Here is a 15,066-nt window from a genome sequence, read left to right as displayed (position 1 = left end):
TTGGTGGCGGTGGCGTAATCCTAACGTGTGTAGGCCAAACATCGTTTTGGCGAAACGCGAGACCTGCCGCGTACGTCTCCGCGCCGGGCACTCCACGTCGATTCTTTCGACGCGGCGCGAAGTCCAAATATTAGAAGCAAACATCCTTCCGTCCGGCGACGAGGGCCGAATTTATTTACATGATGCTCGACCATTAAACGCCATCCACTTGTCTCGCGGCCGTGGTGGACAGTGCGAGGCTTCGGTCGAGAGGCGCGCGCGCGCGCGTAAGAGGGAGAACGAAGGGCGCGAGGCGACGGGGGCAGGAATTTTATTTCCGCTCGCATTAATTTCAACGACGCAGAAAGACGCGGCCGCCATAAGGCGCGGCTTGAAATTACGAATATTATGACTTCAACCAGTTCTCAGAATTCTATGTTTTTCATTCTTTAATCTCGGTCCTCTCGTGTTTCACACCATATCTTATGAACACACACTCGCCCTCCCTCTCTAACCCGTTCCCTCTACACTTCCTTTCACGGCCTCTCGCTCCGAGTAGCAAGGTAGAAGTGCCGTACACGTGCGAAAGAGTGCAGAAGCCGTTCCACGGTAATCCTTAATACAACATAAAAGTATTTGGAAAAATATATAAGCTGCGCGAGGAGCCCGCGTGCTTTATCTCAGTCGCTAGCTCTCTCTCGAGAGAGAGACTCGCGGGACGTGTTGACTTTTGTCAAGTAAAAGTTTAGTGGAAGGCCTTCGAATAATTATTGAATATCGAAATGAAGTTTTGGAATTTTTTATAAGATCCCGTCTTTCCGGCGATTATGTATAAGTAGAGATTTTGACAAAATTTGTAGAAGAGGACAACTGGTTGAAAATAAGGCTTACTTCACGCGTGATTTTGTATACATTTTCAAGTCAACGGGAGAATAGCAATATCACAAAACTGTAATCGGCTCTTACATTTAATTCGACCGGCGAATCGATAGGCTTGGCTTCGATATTTAACCAATTCCCAATAACATGCAATTACATATCGCAATTTCGAGTACTCGGTGGCAGCTTGAACGGCGGCGTTCGAGGAAAACACGTTTGAGAAACCGAACACCTGGGATATCTAACGCCCGCCGCTGCGTATTTAGAGACGCGATTCGACATAAGCCGCGGTGTCGGTATATTATTCGGCCGAGGTGGCCGAGGCGGAGCGCGGCGGTGACTCTCGGTTTCCGGTCGTTCGTCTCGCCACGAGAGATAGACGATTAATATACATTTTAAGCCGTCGGTGGCGAATTTGAATAATCTCCTGGTATTCCGCAGCAGGCAACTCGAGAGGCCGCGGAGGCCCCTCCAGGGGCCTGGCAACGTTACGTTCGAGTGTTTGACGAACGAACGCGTTACGTCGCCGACTTTTTTGTTTCCTCCTTCTGGCATCGGCATCAGCGTCGAGCTATGTCGAGTGGTAGCCCGCTCTCACGGACCCCGGAGCCCGCTGTCTCGTACCGTTTCGTCCCGTCTCACAACCCGTCCTGCCTCATCTCATTCCATTCGACGCGATGCTCCTTCATATGGATTTAGATACGTGCCTGATCGACCTTACAAGCCCTTCGTTCTCCAAATATCCACGTGAGACAGATCGCGTTTTGAATTATATCGGAATTGCGCCGGACAAGTGTTTTGTCATAATTTAATGCTTAATAATAATTCTGCAGCCTCCAGTTCGTTGTATATTCTCGAAACGTCTTGCATTCTTACGTTTCTATTGCCGTATCGCGTAACGCAAGTGTGCAATGCGATTGGCAGGGAAAACCCGAACCGTCCGAAATCCATACGCATACTGCGGAACCGTAAGTGTCTTAATTACCGTGAGATGCCCGCATTCCGCGGTTTCTTTTTCCTTCGAGAGCCGCCGCCGGCTCAGGCGCCCGCGGGCGTCCACCGACGCGTGACGCGTTCTCATTAGCGAACGGTTTGCAAGGCATTTTTGCAATTACGTGAAACACGGCCTCTCAATATGCATTATGCCGACCGTGCCGTTGTGTGGAGTTCACGAGGCAATTTGTCGAACGTTGTTTTGCAAGTCCGCGTGTAATTCAAACGGGCGTTTAATAGGCACGCCTCTCCTCGCCACCGCGTCACTTCCCCGTCAGCCGCACTTTTTATTCCCGGCGCGCTTATCGCGCTAAGGGAAAGAAGACAGAATAGAATCCCAGGATTTCCCGGAATGGTGCGTTATTCCGCCTCTGGTCCTCTCTCCTCCGGTCGGTTCGGACTTTTCGTAACGTCGAAGCCGGCATCTCGAGTATTTAGGCCAATGGCTTCGAGAATTTAGAAAATCCATCGGGACGATATTCTTCGTCGTAAGCGTACGGAACCGTGCGACGGACGACAATGGAATCGAACGAGGGAGAACAAGGGTCTCTTTTCAAGTCTTCGGTCTAAAATTTTCGGTCTAGAAACCTGTGCCCGAGTGGGCTCTTACTTCGTGAAATAAGAGACGGATTTCGTCGGATCGGGAAGGGGTGCGAAACGATTTTGCTCGCGCAAACTCGAATTCGCAAAACTCGCGAGTGGAGAAAAGGAGAGAGAGAGAGAGAGAGAGGGGGGGGGGATCGTTTCAAAGATCCCCGCGCGCAGGGACGGGGGAGATAAAGGTTCTCGTTCACGGGCGATCGCGAGGACTGCGAGCGATTCGACGATTTCGGTGCGCGCGTGTGTGCGTGCGTGCATGCGTGCAGCTTGCACGTACAGAGAGGGTGATAATGTATTCAAGGTCCGCCCCGTGAGCCACGTGGTGGGGTGAAACGGGGCGGCCCGCGCGCTATAGGTACTGTAACAGATGTTAATTATCCCTTCTGTATAGCCGGCGAAAAAAGGAGCTCGCGCTCCTTCCTCGCGGCCGCTCGGACATATCGTCCGATCGCCGGTTGTACGTATATACGTGTACGCGCATCCCCGCTCGCTCGCCGCCGCCGCGTCGCGCTCGCGTCGCGTCGCCTCGGCGTCGCCAGGCCGGGCAGCCGTCAGCGCCGCGCGCGCGTATATTCCTCTCCGCGCGCGGCTACGCCTAACGCGCTCGCGCCAATCGGAGGGCGCGCTCGACTTCGACCGACCCTACTTGCGATTATTCGCAACAGATCTTTCCGCTGAAATCTTTAGATCCCGTCGATGCCGCGGGCTGACGCGCCGCGAGGATGGAAGTAACGCCGATTAGCGATACGCTGCCGCGGAATTCTGTTGCACGCTAGTCAACCCGCACTTAAATACGTTTCGCCGTCTCTCGGCGCGGAAAATAATAGCCTCTTGAGAATGTATTTATCTTTGGAATGAAAATATTGAAATGAGATTATGTAAATGAGATTATGTTAAATATAACTCGGATAACATGATGAAATATTATAGTTTCGTCGAGGAAAATATCTTGGCGTTGTTCAATGATAATTTTCATTAGTTGCGAGGAAAAAGAAAAATACGGGCATGGGAAATATCGATATCTTCAAACTAAGATTTACAATTTCTTAATTCTGTTGTTACTAAAACAATCATACTGCACTGTAAAAAAATTGTTGTAATTACTATAATTTATATTTACTTTTGTGCCAACTATACAATTATTTTAATGCAAATTATTACTACATAAATAATAAGCAAACGTTAAAAAAAAATAGTTACGTTCGCTGTAATTGTGATTGCATTTACTGCATAAAAATAATTTTTTTTTCTTACTACATTAATATTTGAAATGATTATAATTTCTAGTAAAATTGATAAAACTTTAAATACATAAAGTTTCTTTTACATTATAGCAGTAATAATAATAAAAATTAAGCTTATGCCAATAATTACTCTACCGCAGAATTATTCACATTTTTCTTTCAATATTAAAAAAAAAATTCACGAAAGAAGGATGTAACATTGTTATATATACGTATGTAAAACAACGATTGCGTCAAATGGAATATATAAATTTTAATTTGATACTAATTTTTTTCCGTGCATTAATGTTAAAATTAACACAACGATTACCGAGTGAGAAAAGAATAAAATAGAAAACAATGCGATGTGTTTCTCTCTCGTCATTATTATTTTTTTTTTATCATTCAGCGATTCTACTAAGAATACGTTACACGGTATTCGGTCGTGCACGCTTTCGATGCTGCAAACGGATACGCGTGTCTTTCGAGACGATTTTCTCTGACTGACACCGCGGACAAGCGTCAGTCGGCACGGTAGCCAACTCAGGGTGGCGGGTTGATGTTTCGAGGACCGGTTGGTTACCGGTCTGAATAGCGGTCTGTCGTGCGAGCACCGCGCAACACAATTTGCGCCTTGATCGAGGAGGCAATAGAAAGCCCCCGTACATACATCAACTCGTGATCGGCGCGACAGGTTGGAATTATGGCGCGTGTCGCCGATCCGCCGTCGATTCGACGGTGATCCCCGGGACGGCTTCTCTATTTAAAGGTTAATTATTTACGACTCGACTCATTAGCCCCGTCGTGATCGGCAATTATGGTCGCGGGGCCGCGAGGACCTCGCGTGATCTTATCGCGCGGTCGCCGACGGTTTTTAATATCATTTACACGTACGATGCGTTTTAACGATTCGCGATTCGAGGAGGAAATTCCGTCGTCGGGACACGCTGCGCTTTCCGCGATTGATGAGCGATCAAACGATTAAACGCAACATTAATAAAAGACTCGCGCCACTCTCATCTCTCTTTTTCTCATCTCTGCCTCGCGACGGGTTCCTGAAGGATGCGGTCCGGCCGCGGGGGTCAAACCCCCACGCCAAAAAAGGCAAAACGGCCATACGCGCGCGACGTAGACGATCGGCGGCGGGTAAGAAGTCATTTTCCAACGGATTGAAATTCCATTCCGCCGTTTCTCATTGCGCGAGAGCCAAACCCAAGAGCCGGTAAGGCCATGAAATGACAGTTAGTGCGCGAGTATAACCCTTCCGAGATAAACCCTTTCGATTGGTCGGACGTTAATGTGCTTATCACGCCGCCTTGCGCGCCACGTCCTTTTATTGTTTCCTTCTCTCATTTCTGGATTTTTTTCTCCCCCCCCTCCTCCCCCTCGTCGCCTCCACCTTTCTCCTTCGTGTCTTCTCTGCCGCGCGGCGCGGATTTTCTCTTTCTCTCTCTCTCTCTCTCTCTCTCTCTCTCTCTCTTTGTCTTTCTCTCCTTCTCACCGTGCCGTACGTTGCCCGCCGCCGTGCGACACGACAGCGTGTAATGGGCTTAAAGGTCTGCATTCCAATAACCGAGAAACGAATTGTCGTGCACTCGAGCGTTATCGCGCCGGGCCGGTCGCCCCGAGACCGACTAGCAGCGCTCATATATCACCGTAGCTTTTGTTACGGCGACGTGCCTTTGTTTTCGCCTCGTTTTCGCGATTCCCTTACATCGCTCGCCTGCCCCTCCCCCGCCCGAGCTCCCCCCCCCCCGGTGAACAGACTCGGGAACATCGTCGGAGAAGTACGTATTGTCGGGGGGGAAACAAGTCGCGGACTTCATTCGCGATATAGGTTGATCGCGCAGGCAGGCGCGTCGGTCGCAAGCCCGGAGATTACCTCGCGACGAATCGAATCCCGTTTCTTATACCGCCGGTGATTCCTCCCTTTGTTTCGAAGGTACGATATCCCTCGGACGGCAGTTGCCACTCCTCGCGCGCTCCGGGTCGTTCCCGCGTCGTCGTTCGGAGCGGAACACGTGGGAAGCAGATCCGCGCGCGGCGTCAGGCCGGCCGGAGCGTTCGAACTGCATATCTCATTTCGCGTTTTGTTCCAGGATGCGGTGAGGAGCCGGCTGGTTCGCGAGGTTCGAGATGTCCGCCGTAACCAGCCCGTATGGCCCCGGTAAGACACTCTTCAGTTAGACAATGGAAATTCGTTTTATCTCCGGCGAGACGTCTGTTAAATTGTATGACGAAATCTTGCACAAAATTCATGATCTGCAATTACATAGGATATACATATTTATATGCAGATGTAGAAGAGAGTATTGACTTTAGGGTTTTTTGGCAAAACTATAAAACGATGCGGCGAATTGCATCTTGGTGATACATTTGCAAAATTAAGTTTGAAAAAAAGTTGCTCAATAATTGAAAAAAACGTTTTCGCTGTATTACGTATGAAACATAAAAAAATATAATTAATTCATGTACATATGTACAAAAATACATTCCTAATTATTCATAAATTATAATGTGAAAATATTGCATCGCAAAATATTCCATATTCAACATGGTAATATTATAAATGAATAACCAAGTAATTTCTGAAACAAGTAATTTCTGCAAACTCTCTATCGATACTTTAAATTTAGATTTGTTTAACTTTTGACAAATTTTATTTAGAAGTTTTATTCTTACAAAACTTACGGCACGTCATCTTTACGTCATTATTACGAAATTTTTGTCAGTTTATTATGCCGCTATTGTGTAACAATAAATGTACTTTCAATTATATAAATTCGTTCCATTTACCGACTGCTTTATTATTACATTTAACGCAATTATTTAAGAATTTATCAAAGAATTTATAGAATATTACCAATTGTTATTTAATTATTCAAGAAAAAATTGAGGTGTAACGTTGGGATGTCAGAACCGCGCCATTACGTGGTTACAATCGATAATTTTCCGCATTCGAGTTGAGATCGTTTCGGTGTGTAGATAAGAAAAAGCAGCCGAGCGCCGTAACGCGGGCATATGAATCGTGACATTAATTTTTTCAAAACTATTTTGCGTCGCATCACCAACGTTCTGAGGAGAAGCGTGCTCCTAGCGTCCGAGTTCGCGGGATTGGTAATTGATGCTAAAAGTTGATATCTATTAACTGCGATATGAGAAACGAGCATCGCCTTGAAACGCCGCGGTATTCGTTACACGGAATTAGTGACTATTGTCGCCTTCTCGATACAAATACCGAGATACATCGCTCATACGGATTGTCTTTATTCCCGTCCGGCATTCCGGAGTTTTATTCCGAGGTGGCGTACCGACGGGGATGTAAAAATGAGGCGGGCAACAGCTTGAGATCGGGCACGCTTGGTTCTTGCGCGCGCGCAATTCCCATTAGGGTCGGTTGAGAAATGGAACGATAGCGACGTAGCGACTTATCCAAACGAGACAGCGATCGAGTGAATTTCATCTTTCATCAGCGGAGATGCTTTCCGACTCGGTCTACAACTACGCGACGACCCGACGGGGCGCCGCCGATCAGGACAGCGACTCCCAGTACGAGGCCCAGGCCCAGTTGCAGATCACCAGCAGCATCCAGAGCAAGCCGCGGAACAAGCGGAAAAACTTCAAGCCCATAAGCAGCCGGATGGCGGAGGTGTCCGACGAGTCCGAGAGGGACGACGACGAGCCGGAGGTCGTGGAGGAGAGCTCCAGCGAGATCCTCGAGTACGAGAGGAAAACGATGCTGCTGCCGGCCGAGGAGAGATCGAAGCAAAGACTAAACAACAACGAGGCTAGTCCGATGGACCTCTCGGTCACTACCAGGCCACCGTCCTCCGAGGCCGATGACGATAGCGCGGACTCCCTTAGGCATAAGTTTATCCTCGAGCAGCTGAGGTCGCAGAAGTTTTATTCCCCCGGTGCTGAGGTAGGTTGCGATCAACCCGATTCTTGATCTCCGATTGTATCTATTTAACTCGAGACTATTTGTTCTCGGTTATTCCAGGCAAGGAGTCCGAACTCCGATTCGTCGGAAAGAAGCGGGAGCGGCGTCCTGGACGCGGAATCGTCTCGCTTGGACGACCAGGACATACAGTTCGAGGACGAGCGGGCCAACGACGTCGACGGCGAAATCGAGATCGAAGAGCGAAAGCCCTTCGAGGGCATGAGGGAGTACGCGGAGTCGACGATGCAAGAACTTTTGGCGATCTACGGGCTGGCGGGAGGTGAACTGGCGAAATCGGTCAGCAGGCAATTGCCACCCACGTTCCTCAATCCGAATGCTGGCCAACAAGTCCAAGGTAAGTGGCCCTTCAAAATTCAGCGGTTCGTATTCGAGAGAATGAATCGGTAATCCGTAAAATTTCCGGTCCATAACGGAATTTTTCGGCTCGTTTCGGGCGATTATTTCAAGTATACAATCGCACGTAGAAGAATTTTGAATGTCAAAATAATTAAGAGCTTTATACTTTTCACATATTGACGTTATGGTAATTGCAACCATTTCTTCTGTTAACGAAACACACCATACATTATTATAACTAACATTATAGAAGCAATAACGATAAAAACTCTTAAAAACGATAAGAGCTCTTGATTACAACTGTTATTACATTCAAAAGTACGTTAGAAATCGAAATTATCATTATGATTTTGGTTGGTTATTAAAACAATTGTCACGGACGATAGTGAGATGAATTGGAATATGCGAACTGGCATCAAATTCGGGAGTTGGCGGTAGGATTGATCGTTGGCCGCAACTGGTCGGCATTCGCGATCGAGTTTTGGCCGGATGTCAATCCCGCGTCTCACTTGCCGTGAGAGTGATCGATCAACAAAATTCCGACGACGCTGTCGTCGCGCTTCCGCGCGATAGATCGCATTACGTTCGTATCGCCGTACCAAGAGAGAAGCGTAACGAATTAATAACGTTCGCGACAAACGCGTGGGCGTGTTACATTCTTCCGGCGATGTGTCGGGAATCGGGCGCGCTGGTAGCCGCGATCATCGTTCGATACAACGTGAATTAGAAGCCTCTGCCGAGCGGCGGCGGCGGCGGTTACGTCAGCCGGCATCGCGATAAACGAATGCACTTCTCCCGATACGTGTGTGTGTGTGTGTGTGTGTGTACTGTTCGCATGCGGGGACGGGGACTCGCGCGGCTTTCGGCCGGGACTGTACGTGCACCAGAACAGAATGTGGCACTTACATATTGCCGGTGCATCGCATATGTGCGCACGTGAATATGTGATGGCTCTCGCAAGATGGCCGACTTATAACTCATAAAGTCGGTCGGTCCCGGCTGTGCGCTTAGCGCACACACAGTCGACCGCCCGACCCGCGATCGATAGATGCCTCCGAGATCAGCCAGCGTCATCGTTTCCCGTTGCGCGCGGCGACGCGGCGATCAGCGTGGGTTGACGCTCTCGAGAATTCCCCGCGCGGCCCGGAATTCTCACAAGTCGCTTCAACTCATGCGTGTCCCCCCTCCCCTCCCCCTCGCCCTTTCTCTTTCTCCCTCAGCACCTTGGACGCAAATTATTTGCCCGACGAAAATAGTTTTCGATATGCGTATCCCGGAACCTTGATTGGAATATGAATGAAGGATGGAATGCTGACACACTGAATGCTGATGGGATTACAAAATTAATTTATTCGGTTTTATTCGGCATGTTTTTTTTTTTTTTTTTTTTTTTTTTTTTTTTTTACAACAGCTACAACAATGTATGAATTACCATTCTCGATGAGTAATCGAAGACATTTCCAGATAAATTTACAATTACGTCAGAGATAATCATGAAAATAATATGAATTAGTTAATCATACGTTTAAGAGGCTAGAGTAAAGAGTTTCTCCCTTTTTCGCTTTTCGTTCGTCGCGTCTCCCGATTGATCGCCGCTTACGTGCGGTTTACGAGAGACAAAAGTAGGCATCGTACGATATTTGTGTATCGTCGCGATCGATGCAAAAAAGAAATCTCGGGTAATTTATCATGTAAAGGGGTTTAAAGCAGTAATCTTAGAAATGACACGTTAGACAACGACAAAAAAGGGGAGAAGGACGATACTTGTCAGATGAACGTCACTCGCCTCTGCGGACTTCGTCTTGACGATCTGAACAAACAGATATGTTGCGTATTTGTTTCTCTAGCTGAAAATTTGCCGTTGCGTCGTTTCTCGTTAACTTTGATGAGGTAAAACACTCTATGAGTACATTTAACGTCTGGGAACGCCTAAAAGTAACGTGACCACACCGATCACACTTTCGTCATTTCTTTTCCTCGTACCAGTTGAAAGTCGAACTTATGCTCACGACTCACATATCCTGTGTTTTTAAATGTTCTGTTATGAGCCAGCTATTGGATCAATTCTCCTCCGCTGGACTTTCCGTCTAGTTAATCGCTCTATTTCATGGCGCCGCGATATTAAAGAGATACGCGGAGGCTACAGAAAAGGTGTGTACCATCGTGTCGTACAATCGCCATGCTGAGCGAGCAAAGGAGCGATAATCTGGCGCGAAGAAAAGCAGAAAACTCATCTATGCGCGCGAGTGGGGAGAGAGAGAGAGAGAGAGAGAGAGAGAGAGAGAGAGAGAGAGAGAGAGAGAGAGAGAGAGAGAGAGAGAGAGAGAGAGAGGATCGAAGGGTGGGGTCCGATGAAGGTTGGAGGAGGGAGATACCGCGGTGCCTCCGTGAACCCATTAATCATTCCACCCAGATAAAAGGCAGCAAGGATGAAAAGAGAAGACGGACAGTCGGACAACGGACAGGCACGCAGCAGACGCTGGAAGGAGCGGATAGAAGAGAGAGAGAGAGAGAGAGAGAAGAAATCTTTCCTCTTTCTCCGTCCACTTCCTCTCGCGCGAGCGTGAGCGCGAGCACGCTGCATCATTTTTTATTTTTGTCCTTTTCGAAATTCGTCGGACGCTTCGCCATTGTCAGGACCCGCGGAGACTTCTCGAGAGACAGGCCCCTTTCCCCCTGCCCCCGGGGCCCTCGGGCGTCGTTCCGTCGCACGGGGCCAGATTCATTAACTGATAGCACACGATTCCCCTGGCTCGATTACGTTTTTTAACGATATCCGTCCGCAGCGCCGAGTCGGAAGAATGATCATCGAATGCCACCCGTCGGGCGAGAAAATCCGCTCGGTTCTCGAAATCGGCTCGGACCCGGCCGCCGATCGGCGGAGCTATCTCTTCTTTCTCCCCGTGTACAGATCGTCATCCAATTTAGCGAAGCTTTTAATCGACGTTACAGCGGATGATTATCTACTCGAGAGGATACACACGTGTCCGGCCGAGAAGAAAGAGAAAGGATTCCAGAGCTCAGGACTCCTCTTCGGTTGTTTCTAAATCCCTATCGTTGCATGCTACAAACGTCTCCAAGCAAAAAAAAGGAAAACCTCTTTGACGAAAAGTTTTCGTTTCGGGAAGCGGACCTACTTGTCAGACCACGTTAGAAATAGAAACGGCCGCTGCGAACCCTTCGTTAGAGAGACGCTGAATTCAAAAAGCCAGGCTAACTCGACTGCCATTCAACGAATCTGTCGTATCTACTGGCCGGGTTTAATTCGAGACGTTGGTAGCGAGGAAAGGAAGGAACGGCGAATCGATGGTATTAAACAGAGGGGCTCGGCGAGGGGGAGTCTGGATCAGCCTGGTTACGAGCTTTTATGTCTCCGGGCGCGTATGAGTTGGGTATGATGGTACCCGAGGACGAATCGTTGCGAGATCGAAATCGGAGCTTCCTTGAAAGAGGACAAAGAAATCCCCCTTTTTCGGTCGACGAGAGGCGTTAAGGATCTCAGGTGGTCGACCAGTCGTTGAATCGAGAATTGTTATGTTTCCCAATAAAATTTATGCAAGCGGAAAAACGGGAGAAGGAGGTAGAAAAAGATAATAATTCTGGAACCAGGAAAACAGGTTACATTAGCTGTTGCCTTAGTTTCTCTTGTTCTTGTTCTTAGACTTTCTAAATGATTTACACCGCGCGTCGCAATGTTCCTTACAATTTTCTGTTTTATCAGATATTCACGATATACGTGAAATGCGTATCTCGTACTTGGCCGAGAGAACACGTTCTGCAGAGTAGAGTGAAGGAAGAAGAAGAAGAAGACGAAGGAGAAGAAGAAGAAGAAGAGAAGGTGCAGAAAAAGACCGACGAATCTTGCGAGACGCGCGGATCGTCGCTGAATTCCCTCGGTGCGACGAGATCGTGAAACGTTTTATGAAAGCTTTTATGAAAGGCTTTACGAGCCATGGACCGAACTGGGGCCCCGAGTTCGCTTCTGCTACACACGTGCTGTCACGGCGACGAGTCCCCCCTCCCCTCTCCCTCTCTCGCCGAAACCCCGCGGGGCCCTATTCTCGTCCTCCACCTCTCTCTTTATCTTTCCCTCTTCGCGCGGCTCCGGGCAACGAGTGTCGCGTTTTCTCTATCGATCCTCGAAAGTGCCTCGTTTTTCATCATCATCATATCCGTCGTCGATACCTCGTCGCTCGCCTGCTCGCTCGTTCGATCGCGTCATTCTCTCTTTTCTCCCTTTCGTTTTTTCTTCCCCCCCCCTCTCCCTCGTACTCTCTCTCTTTCTCTCTCTTTCTTTCTTGTTTCTCCTCGGATGTATTTCACGACCGGTATTTTCCTTGGCTGAGATTTTTTCACGACGTTCGAAGGGTAAGGCTTAGATTAACGTTTCGCGAGAGCACTGGAATGCCGATGTCATTTGCATAAGAAAACGAGCGAGTCGGCGCGGCCGCTTGAATTTTCGCCTTCCCCACGGTCGATTTTCTTAAAGGCTCGCGCATTTTTCTACCTACCATCATTCACACAACTGTGGCCCGCGCGCCACGTTGATGTCCGCTTCCGGGTCAATTGGATCTCCTCAGCTTTTTTGTTCTCCAATTAAATTCTGAGTCAGAGAAAGAGAAAGAGAGAGAGAGAGAGCGGTTGTAAGAGGGGGACAGTTGAAGTTCTATTGACGTTGGACGCGGTACAGTCCTCCGCAGTAGCCTGTATTCACGACGATTCCATGTATCTCTCCGACTTCTACTCCTTTTTTTTCCTTTTTTTTTTTACAACGATCGACATCACATCGCGATTGGAATCGTTAACGAGCTTGTCTGCATCATGAGTCGATTATTTGTGAAGATTCAGAATTTTTCTTCTCGATTATAAATTGACGTATCGATGAACTTTAACACGAAGGCATCGACGAGTAGGAAGGCATAGAGAACGGTAATCAAAGTATTAAATCGCCGATTATGAGCAGTTATTATCCGTGAGACTCGATGTTTTTGCGAAATCATTTCAGATCGTTACCGACAAGGTATCGACGCGGCCATTTTTGCAATAGCGCTTGAAACTAATTTATAATGTGCATTTGAAATTGAGAAGGTAAATTTGCGAGGTAGATTTTATTTCCCCACGAAACTAACGTCGAGCACGAGCGAGGAAAATAAAAGACCGATTTGGGATATTGTAAGTCTTCTGTGAAATCCTTTCCCATTCTCGTTCATTCTCCGCGCGCGTTCTCCTTACTCTTTTTCCTCTACTCCTCGCGGCATCTTGTTTATTTTGCCCGTCAGCTCTCTGACACTTGGACATTCGTTTAAATTTAGAATTCAATAGGTTCCTTTTACCGGCCGTACTTTCGTGCCTTAACGGATTCCCCGCTCGCCAAAGATTATTTGTTTAATTCCAGCTCTACGTCGATCTCTCGCCCCGTTTCCCGGGCCCCGCGTTTCTTGTCCTCGTCTAACGACTGTCAACCCGGAACTCGCGTCCTCTTCTTCTTGTGCCATTGCTGTTTAACGCGTAACTATCTCGAGTGCGTTCCTCTTTCTTTCTTATAGGCACTCCGAACAAACCGACGACAAACACCGTACGACATTATGCTTTCCAACGGTATTTTAATTATCATTCCCTTATCAGCGGTCTCTAGTAAAGAAATTGTCTAATGTTTCATTCTTTTTTAATCATAAATAGAAAAGTGATTGTATTTCAAAATATTTAAACGAGCAGAAAAAAGTGATCAAAAATAAATATTATTATACGCGTGTAAGATTATTAAATTTTACATTTTACATTTTAATTTAATTTTCAATTATAAGATATAATGCATATTACATGACAAGATATATTTCCTAATCATAGAATGACACGATGTTCTGTTTAACATGTAATGTGTTGTAATTAACGATACTGTACTTTTAGTAAATTATTTATTATAGCTAATTGAAAAATGTGCAACATAAATTTTATATGATTGATAATGTATTAAATAATTTATTAAACTCTCAAATTAAGAAAATACAGGCCAAATGATATTTGCTGTTGTATTAATTTGACACTTGTGTTTTTTGCGTTACATATAAACAATAAACTTTATTCTTAAAATTTTGTCAAGACGAACACACTCGAACGATTCATTAAAAAAGTCTACTTTAAAAATTAATCTTTTTTTCATATATTAATAATTATGTATATGTCTGAAAATAAAAGAAAATTATCAATACTGGCATGAGCCTTTGAAAGTAGCACTCTTTTTATTTTTCAAAAACTACACATTATTATATTGTATTAATACCAATGAAATTCTAATTTGAACATTTGTGCACATTTTTTATATAAAATCAATTAAAAATAAATCTAGCATAATTTAAACTTTATATATAGTCGCATCGTACGTTGTGTTTTGCGAAATTTGTATAATCGACAAAAAAGTTTTGTATTGAAATGAAAGGCATCTAGGAATCCCGATATACAATAACTTGAAAAATTTGCATAAAATGTAAACTTGTAAAATTTTATACAAATGATTTATGTTGAACGAAAAAAAAGAAAAATGCCAATTCTATGGTCCAATTTTTTTAAATGTTTATTTTTAGTTATGTTAACAAAAACGTTAATTTATAAAAATAGGAAACAATTTTGTAAAAACGTAACTGCTCTGTTCTACAAATTATTTGACAAGAGTCTCTTACTAATTTTTTTTTCAAAGTTTTGTTTTCAATTTTTATTTCAGAAATATTCAAAAGACAAAGTGATAATGCCAGTATTCGTGGCTTTTCTTTATATGTATTTATTTGAAACTTTTCTTTCATTGACTTTTTGTGTCATCCTATTGTATCTAACTGATTATGAAATGCAAACTACTTAAGTTTTTTAAAACTTCCTTCTCGTTATACTCTAACAGGCAGGTTTAAAAAGTTAAAGCACTATATAACATATTTATGTAGAATAAAGCTACTTTGGGATGACTTATTTTCTTAAATTATCTTTAAAGGCGATTTTATCATGCTTATTCCGTTAGACCATTTTTGCGAGGTTTTTAGCGGTAGACAGCATTAAGTGCCTTCCGCCACGACCTCTTACTCGAAATGTTACCTTCCTCGACTCTAC

The 15,066-nt window shown here is 45.8% G+C and overlaps 1 protein-coding gene across 3 annotated transcripts in view; it reads left to right on the top strand.

Moving 5' to 3' along the window:
• The window catches only part of LOC105829072, a 100,560-nt gene that overhangs the window by 33,361 nt on the left and 52,133 nt on the right, over positions 1 to 15,066 (top strand). For all 3 annotated transcript variants that reach the window (XM_036292468.1, XM_036292467.1, XM_036292466.1), the window contains exons 2-4: positions 5,774 to 5,841; positions 7,148 to 7,596; positions 7,675 to 7,969. In XM_036292468.1, coding sequence (XP_036148361.1) covers positions 5,811 to 5,841; positions 7,148 to 7,596; positions 7,675 to 7,969 — 775 coding nt within the window. In that variant the 5' untranslated portion in view covers positions 5,774 to 5,810. The remainder of the gene's footprint in view (positions 1 to 5,773; positions 5,842 to 7,147; positions 7,597 to 7,674; positions 7,970 to 15,066) is intronic.

This window comes from Monomorium pharaonis, chromosome 9 (assembly GCF_013373865.1).
Source record: "Monomorium pharaonis isolate MP-MQ-018 chromosome 9, ASM1337386v2, whole genome shotgun sequence".
In the NCBI taxonomy this organism is placed as follows: domain Eukaryota; kingdom Metazoa; phylum Arthropoda; class Insecta; order Hymenoptera; family Formicidae; genus Monomorium; species Monomorium pharaonis.
This window is presented reverse-complemented; position numbering and strand designations above follow the sequence as displayed.